General features: G+C 40.0%; 2 protein-coding genes across 2 annotated transcripts in view; one reads left to right on the top strand and one right to left on the bottom strand.

The window, feature by feature from the left end:
* The window catches only part of LOC6585036, a 59,995-nt gene that overhangs the window by 16,989 nt on the left and 21,762 nt on the right, over positions 1-21,244 (top strand). The gene's annotated exons all lie outside the window — the stretch shown is intronic.
* LOC6585034 (protein nullo) lies at positions 9,019-9,986 on the bottom strand. The gene has a single exon (XM_002010638.4). It carries the CDS (start codon positions 9,924-9,926, stop codon positions 9,189-9,191), a length of 738 nt encoding a protein of 245 aa, XP_002010674.1. The 5' UTR covers positions 9,927-9,986; the 3' UTR covers positions 9,019-9,188.

Genomic DNA, 21,244 nt, shown 5'->3' on the forward strand with positions numbered 1-21,244 from the left:
TATCTATATCTATATCTATATCTATATCTATATCTATATCTATATCTATATCTATATCTATATCTATATCTATATCTATATCTATATCTATATCTATATCTATATCTATATCTATATCTATATCTATATCTATATCTATATCTATATCTATATCTATATCTATATCTATATCTATATCTACATCTATATCTATACTTATATATTCAGTGAGAGCATTTCCCAGTCTACTTGCATGGCTTCTTCTCCCTTCCCCTTTGTCCCTATCTTTCTCTCTCCTTCACTATCTAAGAATTGTCTTTTAAGCGTATTCGAATTGCCCGCCTTCAGCTAGCGCAAAAGAAATCATAAAATTAAATATGCGTAGCATACTTTTTGGGGCGGCTGCTGCTGTGGGCTGCAATTGACTTGGGCCGACAATCAAAGCAAGGCTGACGGTAAGAGGCGGGGCTGAGGAAAGTGGCAATTGGCAAGTGTGGCAGAGAAAGAAACCCGAAAAAAGGGCTGTGGCACAGCGAGTAAAATGGGAGGAAACGGCAGACCTATGAAATGGTTATGGGGCCAGTTTCATGAATGCGGCTTCGATTTGCAACGCTTAGTTGCACGCATTTTGACTGTGCGGCAGAGGGATGACTGAGGATGGCTGGCGTAGGGCTCTGGGACTTTGACCTGCTGTTCTTTTCTTTTCTTTCGTCTCATTTGATTTCTTTTGCGGTTGCTTTTGGTGTCGCTGCTGCTACTGCCGTTGCCTCATTTGATGGTTGCAATTATGGCGTCATTTACATTTTGCCTTGGAATGGAATGAGCCATAGACACAGTGCCAGTTCTGGTACAAGCTTGGCCAGCATTTTGCAGTTTTTGTTACATTGTTTTCTTAATATACCCTGTAGGTGGTTCTTGAGAGCAGCCATATGCGTTATCCGCCTAACAATCAGCAAGAATGAAGAGATAAGCTGGGCTCCCTAGCTAACTTTACCTCTATCTCTCTTCGTCTGACTTATCTTCTTACGCTTTGATTCAATTATATTATATTTTATTTTTATTTATTTATTTATTTATTTTTTTTTTGAAGATCAGAAACTTTAGATGTGACTATCTGCTGGATAAATGGGAATATTCAAGTCAAACAAAGAAAAAACGAACTTCTTACATTCATTATGGTCCGATCTAAGTGCATACAGGATATATGCTCGTTGAGCACACCCCACCCGAACGCTCTTCCTCTTGCCGCTTTCTTATTGTTCTCTTCAACAATATTGTTATTGCTATTGTTATTTCAATGCCACTTTGCTCGTCGAAGCGCGCTGCTAAGTATGCTACACATTTGCTTTCAATTTTCTTTGTTTTTCATATTTCTTTGCAACGGGTGTAACTGAGACGGGGGCGTGGCTTAACACTTATAGAGCTGTGTCAGTGTGTGGCAGCTTTCTGCAAGCTGCAGCAGCTTTTAAAAGATGACAAAATTAATGAATTGTAATATTTTAGTCGAGCTACTTATTTAGGCCATATTAGATCTGATCCATTAGGCAGGAAATCGTGTTTTGAATGTATTACTAATTGTAGTACTTGTTTAATGCAGAGATATATATCGAGGTGAGATATGAATATAGATATGAGATATAATATTGAAATTATTAATTAAGACTTTTTCTGGTCTCTTTTCATTATTATTCCTTAATATTTTTTCTTATTTTCTTCACTGTCATTTTTGGCTATGATAATACTTTACACACTCATTAAGTAGCTTGGAAATGTCTCATATTCAAGGCCAAGCTAATGCTATAATAATTGGCTTTGCAAAGTTAGTAGGCGACAAAAAAAAAAAAAAAAAAAAAAAAAGAAGAGGAAACTCAAAACACAAATCTTAACAAACCCAAAATTTAAAACAAAATTTAAAAAAAAGAGTCAAACTTTTTTAAGTTACTTAAAGAAATTGAATTAATGAATAGGGTTTCCTCAAGATTGAAATGCACATCGAAATCGTATTTATTTTTTTTTTATTCTTCAAGAACTTTGAATACGTCTTTCAGTATATTAAATGAGGCGATTTATGGGTGTGTGTATGTCGCTGTGTGTGTGCGTGTTTCTAAGTGTGTCCCCTAATTCTTGTCCTTGCTCAATTTTATGGCCTGTGGGGTGGTGTCTGTCTGCTCTTATTTAGCATGCCCTTTCATTATCATTTACTCATGTCCGCTTCTTTCGCTTTTTTTTTTTTTTTTTTTTTTTTTGTTTGGCCTGTTTTATGCGTTCTCTTCTTCTTCTGTTTTTTGTTGGCTTTTTAATTGGCACTTACGCTTTGGCTTATGTACAAGACATTCCCGCCCCCATGCTTCACCCCCTCCGCCTAGGCAGCTCGCGCTGCTGTCTAATTTATTTTTCGGCAAATGCCTTTTATCCTTTTGTCATTTAGTATACCAGCCCCTGTCCCCCACCCAACTTGCTCTCGAATGAGCTTCAACTAATTGCGTAACGCATACGCCCCATGCGCCTTAAGTGAGATTTGCTGCAGGACTGCAAAGCCAAAGACTTTGGCCATCATTTCTTTTGGCATGGGAGGCAAGGCTCTTACCTCACATCGACTGCTGCTGTGCGCTTGGCCCTGGTCCTGACTTTTTGGCCGGTCCTCCAATATATTGTGCGTGTCCATGCGGCATTTTATTATCTCAATTTGGCGCTGCCAGCTGAAATCCATCGGGATTTGTGGCATGATATAGTGTTGTGTACATTGTCATTAAAATTTAATTAAGCGCCAACTTCATATGAATCAAATGGAGATGACGCGTGTGTGTGACAGAAACGGAGAGTTTGAGAGAGAGAGAGAGAGAGAGAGAGAGAGAGAGAGAGAGAGAAAAGAGGGAGTGCGTCGAGAAAGTAACGCAGCGACAAGAATCTAATTTTCTCTTGTGAGTCTGCATACAAAACAGACTGTAATAATTTATAACATGATGAACTTATTTCTGTCAACCTACACGCACACACACACACACAGACAAACACACACACACACAAGCCAACGTTGAGATTGGCGCGCATGCAAATGATTTGTTTGCAACAATTTTCCACATATGCCAAGTTGGGCCAACGGAAAGCGCAAAAATCTTCATAATAACAAAACATCAAGTTATAAAGCCTCCAAGTGAGGCTAGCACAGCGGGCAGTTACCCTGTAAGAGCGCTTAAGAGCTCCACTGTTAATACTTATATGTTAACCTATTACCGTTATAGAAAGGAAAAGGTTAAGATTGTATCTCTGCTGAGCAGCTGTTCTCGCTTTAATATTCGTTACCATGAATGTATTAGTGAATGCAGGCAGCAGAAGATTCATTGCATTTCCACGAACAGAAATCCAATTAGAATGCGACGTAGCTGAACATCGGGTCGATAGCAGTTCCAGGAAACATACACTATCTTTCGCCCCCTCTCTCCCCTTCTATATATATGTATATATGTACATATATATATATCTCTCTCTCTCTCATTCTTGGTCGAAATCAAAATGTAAAGAGATAAAATTGGATTGCCTGCTGCGACGCATGGCAAAATACCCCACGAATGATGAGATGATGCTGATGAGTATAACTGTAATAGCAAATTGTTGGATGCTTCGCGATGATGGTGAGAAGTGGGAGGTGAGAGAATGAGGCGAAGCACAGGCGCAGGCAAGGCTGGCAAGGTAGAGGCATAAAGATTGTTACCATATTGCTATCATTTGCACACAATCAGCATCAGCGTGAACAGACACGAATGACTCACCGGCAGCATGGTGGGATGGATGGACCCGAGGGCGGCGGCCGAAAGGTGCGCAGGGGCTGGGGCAGAGTGGAGTTGGTCGTGTTGCATGTGACTGGGGGTGGGTGTGGCAAGTGAAGAGGCCGCCGGCGGAAGCGTCAAAGGGAAATAAAACGATTTCATCGCGTTGCCAACGATAGCGGCTGCGACTGACGTTGCCAGCCACAAACTGGAGCCTGAGCAATATGGGAAAAATAACAGGAAAAGTGGGAAGAACTTGCTAGAGTAGTGGGTATACGGCTGTTCTGAAAGTCGTTGTCAACGACACATATTGTGGATAAATTGAAAAATACAATTTTAATAAATATTGTAGCACGAAATCAAATTTCGCATGCTAAAAATGAGAATAAAACAGTTTACAGGTTTATAGGTTGATTTCTCGCTCCCTCTTCCTCTCTTTCTGCTTGCTTGCTGCTCGATTTAAGCCTCGTCTGGCTGCCTGTTTCTAACTAATACACCCTTTATTTATGCTGTACATACACACACACTAACACACCTCTGTCACAGCCTCAGCCCTAAAACTACGCACACCTGGAACCCCGGTGAGCGTATTCCATTCAATATTTTGTTAAATTTACTTTATTGCGCACGGCTGCGCAATGCTCTGCCGAAAATTCCTGGGACCAAAGCAAAGTAACTATAAAACCCATATGTGAACATGGGAATGTTAAAAATTGGGGTTTCAATACATCGTCATATCATCATCATATCATGATATCATCAAATCATAACAACATCATATCATCATATCTTCATATCATCATATCATCATATCATCATATCATCATATCATCATATCATCATATCATCATATCATCATATCATCATATCATCATATCATCATATCATCATACTATATTAAATACTCTTAAATGTCAATATACCCGTTTTGATAGATAAAAACGGAGGTATTAAAACCAAATCTTCAAATAGTCGAATGATTAAGTTTTGGGGCTTTAAAAATAGACCTCGTCGCAGCAGCCAGACAGGGGAACTTCATATGGAAACATCCCAAAACGAGCAGGCTTAAACAAAGAGGCAGAGAGGGACAAAGCCAGAGAGAGAGAGAGAGAGACAGGACGACCGTGTCGCGACCCACTTAACATGCGTGAAATGTGGCAACACGCATAAACTGACAAATTTATTTGATTAGCCAAAATTGCGGCTGGCTCGGCGCCTGCACGTATGCAATCATTTATGTTGCCCCTAATCGCCCCCGCCGATGTGCCCTCTACTGGGTAATTGCCATTTACGATATGAGAGAAGAGCCAAGCAACGGCTCTGATTCATTGCGAGTCGGCTTTTGGCCTCGGCCTCAGCCCCAGCCTCGACTGCAGTGAGCGGCATTAAGTCTGTGCCCGAAATTGAAAAGTATTTTCCGGCTGTTTGTCTTGCTTTGCCCTGCCTTTCATATCGTGATATTGTCTCTCTTCCTCTTCATCTCCATCTCCTTCTCTCTCATCCACTGTCTCATCTTGCCTTGTTCGCCTTGTCTTTTGGCTCTTGTTGGCTAAGTCGAGCAGCTTCATTCTCTTCTGACTACTATTTTTTGCCTTCTTCCACTCGAATACCCTATCTAAGTCAACGAGGCATTATATTCATAAAACCAGATGGTCTAATAAGGATTTGTCAAATGGGAGTTTTCGATTCACATTAGATTTCTTGCGTGTCTGTAAGAGAACAAAGTGTTGTTAGGGTATTCAGCATTCGTATTTATGGCATTTGGCTCTGCTTGTACATTTCTTATTAGCCGCTTTGCGACATTTGCTAACACGCGTTACTCATACGCCGCATGTTGCATGCTAAAATTGACTGTCTGTTTGACTGTCAGTCTCTCTCTCTCTCTCCTCTCTCTGACTCTGTCTCTTTTATGTTCTGTTTTTGTTGTTCTCTTCTTCCGCTTTCCGCTTTCGCTGCAGACATTTGCTTATAATTGCCGATTAGTTTTCATTTGTTGACTTTGTTAGCACGTGACGCGCCCTTCGCCCGTGGCTATCGATTTAAGCCACAGGCCCTGGCCAAGTGGACAACATCTAAATAGTCGGTTTGTTAGCTGGCGAGCTGAGCCACAACGATTTCAATGAATGTTGTTTGTTGGCTGTTTTGCGAGTAGCTGTCCCAGCTAAATGTTCAACAGCCCCATTGATTGAGTTCAGTTGTCTCTCTCTCCCCTCCCTCTCCTCGCTCGCTCTCTCTCTCTCTCTCGTTGTCTATCTCTGTGAACTTGTGCCAATTTTTGTGGTCAGCTTTGCGGTTCGTTCAACTTGTTGTCATCTAGTTTATTTTATTTTATTCATTTTATTTTCTTTTTTTTGCATATGCCTCATGTCTGTCGGGGGCGCCACAAGTGCCACAAATATTTCATTGCGGCATTTGCATTATGTGGCGCGTCGCCGTCTCTGGCATTTCGCCTGCCACTGGCCAGCCTCATTAATCTTCAGCTAACAATGCCTCTCCTCCTCTCTCCTCTCGCTCAGCGGGCATTAGATTTAATTTTTGTTTTGCCTAATGAATGAAATTCGCAGTTCGCATTTGTTGCTGTTGCCAAAAATCAAATTAAGATCGAGAGAAAACAGAACTTGTCAATATAAGCGAGGAGACACATCATCAATAGCAATCGCAGGTCGCTGTGAAATTGACTGATTGAAATGTCCGCCCGTAAACGATAAAGATAAATCGAAGGCTAAATAGCTAAAGTTCACTTCACAAAGCAACGAGAGTAGTTTGAAAAGTTGCCGAACATAAAAATTTCAAGTAGATGCTATTTGAATTCATATTTATTTTCGTTTTCATCTTTACTGTCCGTATATTAAAATGTAAAATATGAATTCATACATCATGTAAATGAATGTATATGCATTATGTTATTATTTGTCATAGCATCGCTCTATCACTTTCTGCCGCTTTCTGCGCATATGTTTCTTTTCGTACATATATATATATATCTCTCTCTCTGTCTGTTTCTCTTTCTTCAATCTATTTCTATCCTATTCTTCACATATATTCAATCAATGCAGTCTATCTCTTTTTCCTGTTACCTGCCTCTACCTGCATATGCCTGTACACAACTTTCTAACGGTTTCGCAAATATCCTTGATCTTCTTTTCATTCTCTTCTCTAGTCCTCAGGTCTAGCTACCTGTAGATTATATATCTCACCTTATGTCTAAGCCTATGTCATATTGTCTACCTCAATATGTTCCTATCTTTTAGTCAGACTCTTCTTATCGCTCTAACTATATGAAAAATCTAGAATACGTATCTACCTGCGCTCCTTCTCTCCCTCTTTAAGCGTTAATTATAACGTAACATAGCTCTCTTGCCCTGCTTATCCGTTTTTTTTTTCTAGCTCTCTCTCAATCTCTCTCTCTAACTACTACAGGGTATTTTTGCCAAGTCCTCGCACAGACTTTTATACAATCATATACATATTATTTATCCCTCCCCCATTTTTGTTTATTTCCCTTAACTGACAAATGCCATTATTCAGCCCGCACAACACTCTTTTATTACAGGGTATACAGCATTGCCTTGCGTTGCTCTGACTTATTGCTAAGCCAGAAAAAATCCCATAAAATCCTCCTCAACTGTCTCCCTCTCTCTCTCTCTCTCTCTGTCTCTTGCACCCTCAATTTTGCTCTCGCTCTTTTAACTGTTGCATTTCTGGCTGCATTTTGGCTAAGTTTTTCTAGCATTTTCATGTATTTTTCTCTCTTTTTGTAAGCTGGCAGCGAATTCATTGGCTCTGATTAATTGCCAGTGGCATTTGCCAGTGACCCTGCCCCACTTTAGGGGCGTTGGCAGCCTTAACTCTTAAACTGGTGGCTCGCTCCACAAATGGACCCAATTACTATTCCATTCATGCTGGCAATTAAATTTGTCTTCATACATCAGACAATTTGAACTCATTTGGTATATCTATTTCTAGCTTATGAATAGCATGCCAGCAAAACAAAAGGATTACACTATGGCCACGCACATGTTGAATGGTAATCTCTTCCACTGTCTGTGATAAATTGATTGACTGCTTTAGTTAAGCTATCAAACATTTATCGGGCAGAGTCTCAAAGCCCAAAGCATTTGTTTGGCAGCATGTACATATTGCTTTGAATGAACTGATTGACTAATTGTCATTTCATTTTATCTCTTTGATATTGATTTGAATAATGGATAATGTGATTCATTAATTGAGTAATTTGAATCTCGATGCTTTAGCATGTATTTAAAATTATTTTCGCTTGCTTCAATCGATTTGATTGACAGACTGATTTCTGTGATGTATTCTAGCATTGAAATTGGGAAGTCAGGGTATAATGGTTTTGTGAAGGTATGTAACAGGCAGAAGGTGTATTATATATAAAGTAAAGTAAAGTTTATTATATATAAAGTAAAAGTATATATATTCTTGATCAGGGCGACGAGCTGAATTGATTTAGCTCTGTCCGTCTGTTTGACCGTCCGTGTGTATGAACGCGTAGATCTCAGAAGATATGAGAGCTAGAGACTTTTTTTAATGTCCGTATATACAGTGCGGATATCGAGCTTATCTCAAAGAAATCGGTAACTCATTCTGTTAATTCGTTATCGATTAAACACATTAGCGAAAAATGTTTATTTTATTACGTCACTGAACCCCAAAGGCCACTGACCCCTCAAGATCACCACCCCCTCAATACTATTTAGCACCACTTATAGAGCTTATATAAAATACAAAATGTTTTGGCACTTGTTTTATTTTTTTTAATTAACATACGTACGAATAATGTCACATTGGACATTGACTAGAGCCTTCTTACTTGTTTTTAAAAACATGTTGTTCTATAAATTATTTTCTTCGCCCAATTATTGGTTGACTAATGATCTCTCTCAATTTTACTGTTTTTTATCGTCTATGCAAAAAGACTTGTCTTATATGAATTATGATTATATTGTATTTTAGTTGAATTCCTTGATTTATTGGTTGATTGACAACAGACCTCACACTTTCCAGGGCTACAACTCTTCACCTAGACTTTACTTATTTCAACTAATAATGCTGAGATTGAATGTGGTTGATATTGTATACATACACCTATGCTGGCATTCCAACCCAATAAACAGCCGAGAAGTACAAATGATCGCAGATATCGTATTTCTAGGCTATTTCACTCTTTTTAGCTGCATCATTTAGTTTCAAATGACCTTCAGCTAATAGTATTTGATTGACTGATATATCATAAATATATATACTGATATTTGATTTTGCTTTTCTTTTATTTTTATTTTAGACTGAATTTCATTCAAATTGACTTAAAACTAACTTAGCTATTCTACATATATTAAAAGCTATCACATTGCGGATTCCATTTCTCAACTCTTCTTATCTCTCTCTCTCTCTCCCTCTCTCTGTATCGCTATTTGCTCGTCAAATGCGTCGCTCGTTGCGCCGTGCATAGTGAAAGGCGCCGTAGTATTCCTCCAGATCACGTAGCTCTCGCTCCAGCTGCTGTTCGAGTTTGGCCTGGTCGGCTTTCTGACGTGTGGACAGACGACGCACGCTGCTCTGGCTGGCGCTGCCGCTGCCGGGCAGGCGGAAACTGAGACGACGTCGCACTTTGCAGTCATCGTAAAGGGGCGTGTGCTGCTCCAGCTCCTTCTCATGCTCTTGTTCCTCCTCCAGCAGCTTGGGGTGCTCGGCCAACGTGCAGCGGCGTGTGTCCGTGTGTGAGGGAAAGCCTCGAGGAGTTGTCTGGCCGGAGAGCGCTTCGCTAATGTCGTGTGGACGCAGCGCCTGGGGCAGTAGTCGCTTGCTTTCAGCATGCTCGAACATGCATTTCCACTGAACGTAGTTGTTGTCCACCTGCTGCTGCTTCCTCTTCTTCTTCAGCTGTTGCTGCTGTTGCTTGCTAGGAGTCAGGAGCGTGCTGCAGCTGCCAAAGGAGGAGCATCTGGGCATGGGGCGCAGCAGTGCTGTGCGCGCCCCGCAGCCACGCTGAAAGGCGCATTGATGCTTCTTGGCCAACTTGCGCTGCAGCTGGGCGAGTAATTGGCTCCACTGTGGACGCGGCGACGGACAGCAGCCGACTTGACTCGGCGTCAAGTCGGCATAGCTGACGCGAATGCTCGCATTGCTGCTGTGCGTATCGGAGTGTGTGCTGCCCATGATCGATTGAAGTTGCTCTTGCTTGCTTGGCTGTCGTGTGGCTACTGGTTGCCCAGCTCTCGGCGTCTCGTCTATTTAAGCTGCCGACTGGGCGAGTGCCGCCGCCCTACCTGGGCAGCCCAGCTCTCAGGTAATCCCTGCCCGAGTAGGTACGCCAAATGCGAATATTGCAAATCTTATTGCTGGTTGCCATAAAAGCTAAACGCGCTTTGCATCCATTTATGGCACCTCATTAAAATTGGGTTTTGCATAAATCTGCTATTTTCCTTCGGTTTTGGTTTTGGTTTTGGCCGTCATAAATGCGACCCTTCGTGCATTGTGCACACGTGTTCCAGCCTTGGCTAATGGCCGGCCATTTGGCACATTTGGCTCGAGTCGTAGGCCTGCCTAGCGGGTCAACAAAAGCCATTGGCGCCACTTGAGAAATCGTACAGCAAACGGTTAATGAATTGCACTGCGAGCAGCTGTCACAATGAGGGGGGACACCAACTCCCACTGCTTATAGCCGTTGCAACAAGAGAAGCTCACTCACGTTCTTTCTCTCTCTCTCTCTGTCTCTCTCTATGGGCACGTCTTCATATTTCGTTTACGGCTTTGTATGTCCGTCAACTATAAACGTGGCTTTTGCGTGTCAGCCAGGGAAGGCTCCTCTGCTCGCATACCTTGCTTACTTCTGTGCATTGTATATACTAATTGTATATTCCGCTCGCCTCTGTTGTTGTCCCGCTGTATATCTGAGCTCTTTTTAATTAACAATTGCATCTGTTTACTTTCGTTTGGCAATTGTATGTCAACTGACAAACATGGCTTTTTAAGCTGCGAAATGTTTGCTCCACTTAAGTACAATGTGCTCAAGCATTAACATGGAATTCAAGATCTATTACAGAGACATAAGAAAAACTAAGCTAAATAGAGACTTGGTATTGAACAAAAATAATATATAGTATTTGTATAACAAACATTCCTATTAGATATAAATTTTACATGACGATAAGCATAATAAAGAACGGAGTTATGATTGAAGTTACGATCAGCTCAAGTTTAATAATTGTGTATCATTCGTCTGAGTGTAGCGTAGATCACTTTAGCTCATCCATTAATTCAGCACAGATCAATGTGGTCCTTCGAACTGCATTATTATACCCCACGACTGATAGGATAGTCAGAGAAATTGGAGGGAAGATCAATTCAACATAGATCACTGAGATATCTGAGTATACCATAGAAGTCGCTCTAGCTGAATCGAACCGATTCGTTGACTAGGCTAATTAGATTTCATTTTAAGGGTTGATGATCAAAAGTAACTGATCTTTGAGCATTATTACGCTACAAAGCCGTCAATGAAATATTTACATATATCTGAGTTTGTTGAGCATAGCTATATCATCTGCAGCATCTTTATTGAATCATACTTCAGAAGAATATATATGATCCTATCGCAAAGCCTTAGACAGAGGGCAATACGATCTGGCACTCTCCCAATAAGCGTAACCATAAAAAAGTAACATTATAACTTTAACTACTCTTCCTTGTACATTCATATACTTGCTTAAATTTAAAGTATGTGAACAGCTGGCAATAGCCGAGTGAATGTATGAATGAGTTGTGAATTACCTCACGTATTTAACGTATGTAATTGGCAGCACAATTTAAGCTGCTTTCGACATTCTAAAAGCTATTCATCATATATTTCCCACTCTCTCTCTCTCGTCTTATTCCTCCCTCTCTCCTGCACTAATCAAAACTTAAGCAGCTGGTCTATAAATACGAATTGCTCTTAAAACTTTGCTTAATTTCACATACATATATTTACAACAATTGTAATTCGTAGCTGCAAGCTGCATTTGCCTTCACTAACTTTAATGACAGCGTCGAGTCTGATTTAATACTGAGCACGCAGCACTCAGTCAGCTTCGATGCTCTAGTGAGTCATACTAATTGGATTTGTTGTTGTTTGCGTTGCTTGCAATGCAAATGCTTCATAATTAGCTGCCAGATGAAACGCAAAACGCGTGCATTGCTGCCGTTTGTGGCAAGTGCTCGCTTCTGCTGCTTCTTCTTCTTCCCTGCCCGCTCACATGTGGCATGTGTGAAACGGTTGTGCCATGGCCGGCTGTGTGGGGCAGTGTGGCAAATGTCAACATCATTCAACTAGCCGCAGACTGATGGAAACCGGGCACAGACCCAGCTGCAAATACATTTGCGAAATTCCAACAGAAAAACACCCTGAAAACAAAACAAAAAAAAGAGTAAGAGAAAATAAAGGCAAAAGAAAACCACAAAAATTAAAATAAAATACAATAAAGGCCCCTGCAACAAAAGACTCGGACTTGGATTCGGCCAAGAGTTTGGGCCAACTTTTAGGCTAATATTTGTCAAGTTAACATCAAGTTTTGTTATAGTTACAGATTAATGCGAAAAAACTGCTATATACATATACATATATATTTGAGAGGCAGAACTAGCATACAAAATTTGATGTTGTACAAAAATTGTAAATTATTACTTATATTAATAAATGTTTTTTAAATTATGATCTAAAAAAAAAAAAAAATTGATATATAAGTTGACATTAACATAGCATAAGCATATTTCCCTCTCACTTGCCGACGCTTGTTACATGGTGCCGACGAAACAGCATTGAATTCAGCGCCCTGACCACAGCGGACAGCAACAGTAATCTGACACCTTACATTAGTGTGGGTGTGTCAGCATCACTTTCGAGCAAATCGGCACGCCGATTCGCTGTCCCACACTTTTAGTTTTTAGTTCTGCTTTGTATTCTCGAGAAAACGTCACGAAGAAATCCATTACTCCGGCACCAGCCGTAAATAAAAAGTCTTTTATTCTCTCAGCCTAAGCGAGAGATAACGGGGAAAATAACTTATTTAAAAGTCTTTTATTCTCTCAGCCTAAGCGAGAGATAACGGAGAAAATAACTTATTTTATACATATATAACAAAAATTATTTTGAAAGCTGTTATTCTGTATTACTCCATATATTTATATAAGGAGTTTAAACTCAAAATAATCAAATTAAATAATGCAATTTTTTTTAATTATTAAATAAATACACATATGTAAGTTTTAAAAATATTAGATTATTAAGACATAAATTTCATTTGATTATTACTGAATTTAATAAACATGTATTTGATTTTTGTTGACTATATTGTATAAAAACTCTTATTTTAAATATGCAAAATATTCAAATCAAATCATATAGAGAAATGCTCTCCCTCTCTATAGAGTATCTTGTCATTGAGTTAGCCAAATGGAGTGGAAAAGCAACAAAAGTTGCTGTTGCTGTTGCTGTTGCAGCTGACAGTGACAAGGTGCTGTGGTTAGTGAATATTAGTGTTGGACAACGACAGAGGAAATGTGCGGAGAATGCATAGATTGAAAGCAATTTATCAACTTTGGAATGCCATGAGAAATTGTTGAAATGCTTCACAAGAGATGGATGCAGGCAGATAGGTAGGAGAGGCACTGTGGGTGTGCTGAAATATGAGCGTTGTTAGTGTTGGTAAAGAACATTTAGTAGACCTATGCTATCGATAGTTTTGTGAATAAAAAATCGTTCCCATTCGATAGTATTTTTATAACCATAATTTGTATATCGCTTAAGAAAGTATTAGGCTTAGGAAGGTTTTAAACTGAAATAATGCTGAAAAGAGCTCTGAGTCAAAATTTAAGAATATCTAAGAAGGTCTATGGGATTCTCGGTTAGATGCAGGTCCAACGTTTTCTTAAAAATATATGAGAGGCAGATAGATTTAAGCATGTACGACAGAATATTACTTAATTACATAGAATATTGAATATTATGAATATAAAATATTATAGTTATAACTATTCGATTGAAAATATTTATTATATTTTATATTTTTGCCCTCACGCCATATGAGTTCGTTCCACGTCCCCCTCCGGATCGAAATAATTTGATTTTTGCTTAACTTAAACTACGTGCTACATATAGACATCGAGCTACACTTTTGGGCGTGCCACCAACTTTGAACTTTTTAATTGAGTTGCTTGTGGCGTGTCGCATGTGGCATGCAGCATGTGGCATGTTGCACGGTGCACGTTGCATGTCAAACATGGTAAATTTAATGCAACTTTGCTTGCCCATTGGCTGCCCATAGGTTGCCAATTATTATTATTATGTTTCGACAATTTTCCCTGGACATTTTTCGCCACCACAATTTTCTAATTGATTTCCCGCCCAAAATATGAGACGACCCGTCTGCCCCCACTGCCCCCACCCACGACATGCAGCGTCACACCCACACAATTGTTTTACACGGCTGCAAAAAAGTTTTTCAATTAAAGTCGAGCACTCTGTGTTGCTGTTAGGGCGGGAAGGGCACGGGTGCTGGAGACAGAGAGCCTTCTGGACTGTGGATGGGTCTATGTCAGATGGCAAACAACGGTACGACAAGTCCAACAACAATGACAACAGAAGGTGGCACTGTGTGTCTTTGCTTTATTTTGGTCTGCCTCCAAACTAATCAAAACTCTACACTTCATTTGTATACTATAGACTCTAGACTATAGATTTTAGATTGTAGACTCTGTAAACTGTAAACTCTGCACCTTACACTCTGGATTGTAGAATCTATACTCTAATCTGTAAACTCTACACTCTACACTCTCGACTGTAGACTTCAGACTGTAGACTCTATACTGTAGATTCTTGACTGTAAACTCTTGACTGTAAACTCTGGACTGCAGCCTTTGGACTGTCGACTCTAGACTGTAGCCTCTAGACTGTAAACTCTACACTATAAACTCTAGACCGTAGACTCCACTCTACTCTCTACTCTCTACTCTCTACTCTCTACTCTCTACTCTCACTCTCTACTCTCTACTCTCTACTCTCTACTCTCTACTCTCTACTCTCTACTCTCACTCTACTCTCTACTCTCTACTCTCTCTCTCTCTCTACTCTCACTCTCTACTCTCCCACCTCACTCTCTACTCTCTACTCTCCACTCCTCCACTCTCACCTCACTCTCCACTCTCACTCTCCACTCTCACTCTCACCTCCACTCTCTACTCTCACCTCTCACTCTCCACTCTCACTCTACTCTCTACTCTCTACTCTCTACTCTCTACTCTCTACTCTCTACTCTCTACTCTACTCTCTCTCTACTCTCTACTCTCTACTCTCCACTATAAACTCTCTACTCTCTACTCTCCACTATAAACTCTAGACCGTAGACTCCACTCTACTCTCTACTCTCTACTCTCTACTCTCTACTCTCTACTCTCTACTCTCTACTCTCTACTCTCTACTCTCTACTCTCTACTCTCTACTCTCTACTCTCTACTCTCTACTCTCTACTCTCTACTATCTTCGTCTGCTGTATACCATCGAAACTGAACTGGAACGAAGTAGAATGGCACAACGTAGCGAAACAGAGGCTATGTCAGCTAGTTTATGGCTGTGTGGTGGCTTCTGTTGGTTTATGGCCAGGCTCTGGCTCCGGGCCAGGCCAACATATGTAGATGCCATAAAAAAAAGGCCATGAAAATTGTTTATTATAAGCGCGAGTTCATTTTTTAACCCTTTAACTCCTTACAGCCACCGCAACCCCTTCACAAACCCTTTCTTTCCTTTTTTTCCAGGCAGTTACTGCTCAACAGCAAAAAACGCATCAATTGCCGGCTGACGTTCCGGGAATACAAACAGTTTTCAAGTGCGCTCACTATCTCGCTCTCGCTCTCGCTCTCTCTCAGTCTCTCTCGCTCTCTCTGTTTAACCTCTGACCCCAGCTGGTCGAGGGCTATGCAAAAAATTCAAGTTTATTGATGCGCTGCAGTTTTTCATGCGCAACAATTGGCAAAAAAATAAAGAAACAGTTGACACTCTATCTATTTGTGGATAACTGAATGAGCGAGAGTGTGTGTGTATGTGTGAGTGTGTTTGTGTTTGTGTTTGTGTGTGGCAAATGTGTTGGCTCCCTTGTTAGGCCAGGCCACACAAAAGGTTCTGCTGTGTGGGGCAAGCACAAAGCTGACAAAGCGAATTTACCAAGTTTTAGATTAAATACCCTGTAACCATTGAATGGCAATAACAAGGGGTTGAGCCAGCTAGCTACATACATATATGTATATACTATGTAAGGCTATGTCCCATCTCAGTTACTCAGCTTGTTTGTCTAACTCATTATGACTTAGCTCAAGGTTTGTTTTCGAATACCATACGATATCATCATATAGTATAATACTTTTTCGAACACCTCACATTTGTATATTCAGAATTTCAGTAACTATTTCAGTAAGTATTTTCCAAGGTATCTACCTAGTCGAAAATGTCACGAAATTAGCCCAAAGATTTTTAGTTTCGATTTGCCACAGGCCACAAGGCGAATTGCGATAAGGTATGCAATATCAAAGTTTTTGTGGGCTCTGTTGTTGTTGGACCGAGCAGGTGCACGAAGAGGGGCATTCGCACAGATACTTAACAGCCAGGCAGAGCCTGAGCCTGAGCCAGAGCCAGAGCAAGTCAGTCAGGTAGGTATGGGCTATGCCCCAGAGAGGCAAGTGTCCCCAGAAAAATGTACAAAACAACTTTCGCAGTCAAAGTTTAAATGCACGCTCTTAAACTTCAAAACATTCTGCAAAAGGAAATGCCAAAAGACAAAGTAATTTAAAATAATAAATAAGAAAAAACCCGAAAAAAATACAAATTAAATAAAAATTGGTAAAGAGAATTTGTGAGTAGGTTTTTAGTTAAACAAATATGATATTTGCATGGGAAATCCATATATGAGATTTTTAATATCTTAGCTCAGAGAATTTCTAATCTTTTGTTCACGCTTCAAGCTCATTTCGCACGCTTTCTGTTCTGCTTCCCCTTTATTTAGTCAGAGTTCCATGGTGAATGCTTAATTTGAAGGTCTCTTATGAAAGTTTTCGCAGCTCTTTCAACCCACTCACAGCCCTTGCTCTACCTCAATCATTTGCTCTTGACATAGTTAGCTGCTCCTTTTAATAATGATAAGTGGAAGCTGATAACAAAGTTTACAAAACAAAGTCAAGTGTAAGCAAAAGTTAATAATGCCCACACACACACACACATACAGCTTCTCCTTGGAATTGGCCTGAAATCTTTTTGGCCAGCCGCAGATAACAAAAGCCAAACATGCCAAAAGGCATCTTCATAATAAACTCCCACACACATATATATATAAATAAATATATATATATATATGTATATATGTGTTTATGTGAGTTTGTTTTCTCTGTGCCAGGGTTAAGGACAAAACTGCTGCACGCATCAATCGCAATCAATCAATTTGTTGGCAAACAACAAACAACAACAAAAAATCAAGTCAATGGGAAAAAAAGCCACTGGCTTAAGTTAACAGCATCTAATGTGATTTTGACACACTCGCTTACAGATAACAGCAGCAGCATCAAGAACAATACACACAAACACATACACACTCACGCACATATACAATCGCAAGAGCATAACTGCTCTGACCAGTTAATACACTGAGCGAAAAACATTTCTTGACGCCTCAAAATCAAAATATGGCTTCTAATTTTCGAAAATTTTTATCTGGAAAAAATGAAGAAAAGTTTATATAGAAATATATCTATATATTGTAAATCTCTATAGAGATCTTTATCTATATATTGCAGATCTCTATATATTTAATTGTTTAATTGTAATTATATATTAATGTTTGAATTCGTATTTCAACTATAAAGAATTTCTTGCAATATATAATTATATTTTTTCGGCCTCACATTCATTCTGTTCTTTCTGTAACCCAACTATTTCAGCTTAAGTAGTCAACATCTTAACCTTTATGTCGAATTTTCATTTATACTTAATTTTTCTCAGTATTTTGTTTTGTGTATTTTCATAATTGAATTTGATTAAACAGAAAACGTTTCGGTTTCTGGGTTTACTTTATTTTTATTTATTTATTTCATTTTACTTATTTTTTTTTTTTTTTTTTTGTTATATTTTTTGCTCTTTGGCTTGTTTGGTTTTTTGCTTAGGAGCCTCCAATCAACATCGGAGAGCGCCCTACCCTAGGCTAATGTTTACACGCATCAAGTTCCTGGTCTGCATTTCGGATTTTGTTTAGACGTCTCGCTTTGCCTCTTTCGCTCGTTCTTCTCCGTTTTTTTTTTTCCTTTTTTTTGCGACTTGGCCAGTAGAACGAGGGCGAGTGTCGGGCAATGGAATGGCTAGGCTTTAAGATGGGCCATAAATTCATCAGGGCGCTAAATGGCTTTGTGATGCTGGGAGAGATGGTGTGTGAGAGGCTTAGGGAAAATAGTGACAGCTAACACAGCCACACACAGCTGCATATAAAACCGCAACATGAGCCATGATTCTGGCAAGGATTACGAGCCCAACGCCTTGCGATGAGCGAATTAAAATGAAACCCCGCGACGTTTTTCCATAAAATTCCAAGTGCTATAAACCGCACACGCACACACATACGCAAATGTGTGTGTATGTGTTTCATTGTACGTGTGTGCTTGACTGGTTAATCTGTGGCTTTGGCTCAGCTGCGGTTATCATTGGCCCAGCCCAAATCCCGATTCACGAATCCCGAATCCCGGCCAGAATCCCGTTGCGCACGCGACAAATTCAAGTGGGATTTGTCGCCTAAATCCCCGACTCAACTGAAGTGTTGCATTTAGTAATTAGAGCAGCTTATGCATATACCCTATATCTTCATATAGTATATCGGCCTATACAAAGATAATTCATGCAGCTAATGCCCGCCCAAGCCTTGGGCTTAAGCTTTGTGACAGCTCAAAAACTAGTTTTCTACTTTTTGGCCAGGCTCAATTGATTGTCCTGACATGGCCTAAATCTGCCTCGTTCTCACTCTCCCTCGCTCTCACTCTCCTCTAACTGTTTCAGTGTCGCAATAATTTTTCTTAGCTCTCTCTCTCTCTCTCTCTCTCTCTCTCTCTCTCACACTTTATGCTGTGCCCGCGAGCTACCATTAGAGCGACTGAGTTATGCATGGGTCGTGCTAATAGATTGCTGGCCAAGACCACGAACAGTCTGACCTGGCCCCGTTTCGCAGCTCCGCAGCAAAAGAGTTGAACAACACGAGCTGCGACATATCTTTACTTATGTATGATATTATCTATTTAAGTGGAGTGCCTTGCACTCCCCCGCCCCGACTTCTTCACTTAAGCGTAAATAAAGAAAAACTGTTCCCTCTTTAAATATTACTCAAATAGAAATTTGTTTTGATATCCAGCCCGAACGTAATTATGAAAGTTACGTATTGTAGCAACCACATACCAAATCTATGTACAATAGCTCAAATAGTCTCTGAGTTCCTGAAGGGACTGCAGGGGTAAATGGAGTGTTCTGTATGTCATATAATATTAATCTATATAAAAACATGTATTATGGACTCTCTTTATCGCTCTCCCTCATAATAATAATAATTCATAGCTAATTAATATTAGCTCATGTGCATAAAAAAGTTTTCTGATTTGTTGTAATTTTTCCTTGTTTATCTGATTTATAAAAATTGTTGCATATCGAATTTCTCAGAGTTTGGCATAATGCACAAAGAACCGTTAATAACATCAAAGTATACCCTATGGGATGTTCGCATATAATTCATGCTAGTCTTCATTCGCCAACCCATTGACCATGACTGGGCTGTCCCGCCCCCTGCCCCTTCAGCCCTCTGTCCCTCGACCTTTTATTTCAATTTCATTTGAACGCATTTTTCGCATAAATTCCATAGAAAATAGCTCTATTCACTATTTATTACTGGGCATACTGTTATGTTAACCCCCCGGCGCACACACATACACCCACACACACACACACACACGGAGAGTAAGAAAAACTTTGCCCTTACCCCTGCCCTTTGATCGAACAATGAAAGGCCTCGAGCCTCGGGTCCAGTTTGCGTTGTTGTTGTTGCTTTTATCGCTCAATTCGAGACCCAGAAAGTTAATAATTCTATATCATTTTTATGTGCGTGTCCATGAGACTACACACACACTTCAACATAAATATATTTATTATATATATATATATAGTAAAACTTTTGTCACAAAGAATTTGCTGGCCTCGTGGCAAAAAGTTCTGCCGTCTGCACATAAAATTATTAAATTGTGCGTTTCACATCTGTAAATTCTTCCATATTAGCAACTACCACGCCCACCATCCCTACTGTATGTCGCAGACGTAAAAAAAAATATACGGTAATGGCCTGGGCCAATGCAAAAGTTTTCCTTTTTCGCAATAACCAAGGCGTGTCCCCGACTCGAATCGCTCTGCTGCGGGAGCTTTGTCTGCGTCACAGGTGCAAATGTGCTGCAATTGTCTACATGAAATGGGGAGCGACTTACCAGCTGAGTGGGGAGAGGGGGGGTGATCAGGCGATTTGCACTGTCATTTGGCCAAGCACCCTGTCGGCGTTTTGACAATGAGCAGAAGTGCATGGCATATAGACACGATTAGCACAATGTACACTGAGCGAAAATGGAGTGCAAATGACAAATAATGTATTGATATACATACATATATGTATGTATACACATATATACTAAAGAAAATACCTATTGATGGTGATTTAATATTGTACAATTGTCATTTCTCAAAGTACAGTTGCCGTGTTAAAGTCTGATTGATGAGTGATTGATTAAACAGTTTAAGGAGAGAGATATAGATATGGACTTTGTGCATTTAGGTTAAGTGATTAAGGCAATCGTAAGCTGATACTGTCTAAGAAGTAGTTTTAAAACTAGTAACACAACTACTTGATTGATGAGTGATTGACGTAATATGTATAGCCCGAAAGCCAAAAGATAAATTACTATGAATAATATAAAAATCAGATATTTCATTGAAGTCAATTATGTTTCATTTTGTCATCGTACAAAGCACTATAAATTTTCTATATTTTCACCTAGACATGGCTACATGGCAAATGCTCACACCAAGTGTCATATGCTTTTCGCTCAGTGTATGCACATACGACTCAAATTGCTGTTGAACCAGCGCCCTAACCTCAAAACGCGACTTTCCACCTACATAGCTGGGTCACCGAAAGCCGCTACACGGCCAGGACTCGACGGTGCCGCTGTCCAACTGACTGACTGATTGACTGATTGAACAATTGCGGGGTGCACAATTATGGCCAACACTGTCACGTCATTAAAAATGCAAACGGCTCGCAATGTCAGGGCTGCACTTGTGCAAGACGACTGCTTGTGGTGAGGGTAAAGGTTGGATTGCGGGGTGGGGCAGGACTATATTGGTAGCATGTCAATTGTTAGGTTAGCTAACCAAGGCAGCCTGT

This window comes from Drosophila mojavensis, unplaced genomic scaffold (genome assembly GCF_018153725.1).
Source record: "Drosophila mojavensis isolate 15081-1352.22 unplaced genomic scaffold, ASM1815372v1 contig_136, whole genome shotgun sequence".
NCBI classification, from domain to species: Eukaryota; Metazoa; Arthropoda; class Insecta; order Diptera; family Drosophilidae; genus Drosophila; species Drosophila mojavensis.

Coding starts and splice junctions, on each gene's coding strand:
- LOC6585034 (XM_002010638.4), bottom strand. CDS start 9,926: ATGGGCAGCACACACTCCGATACGCACAGCAGCAATGCGAGCATTCGC.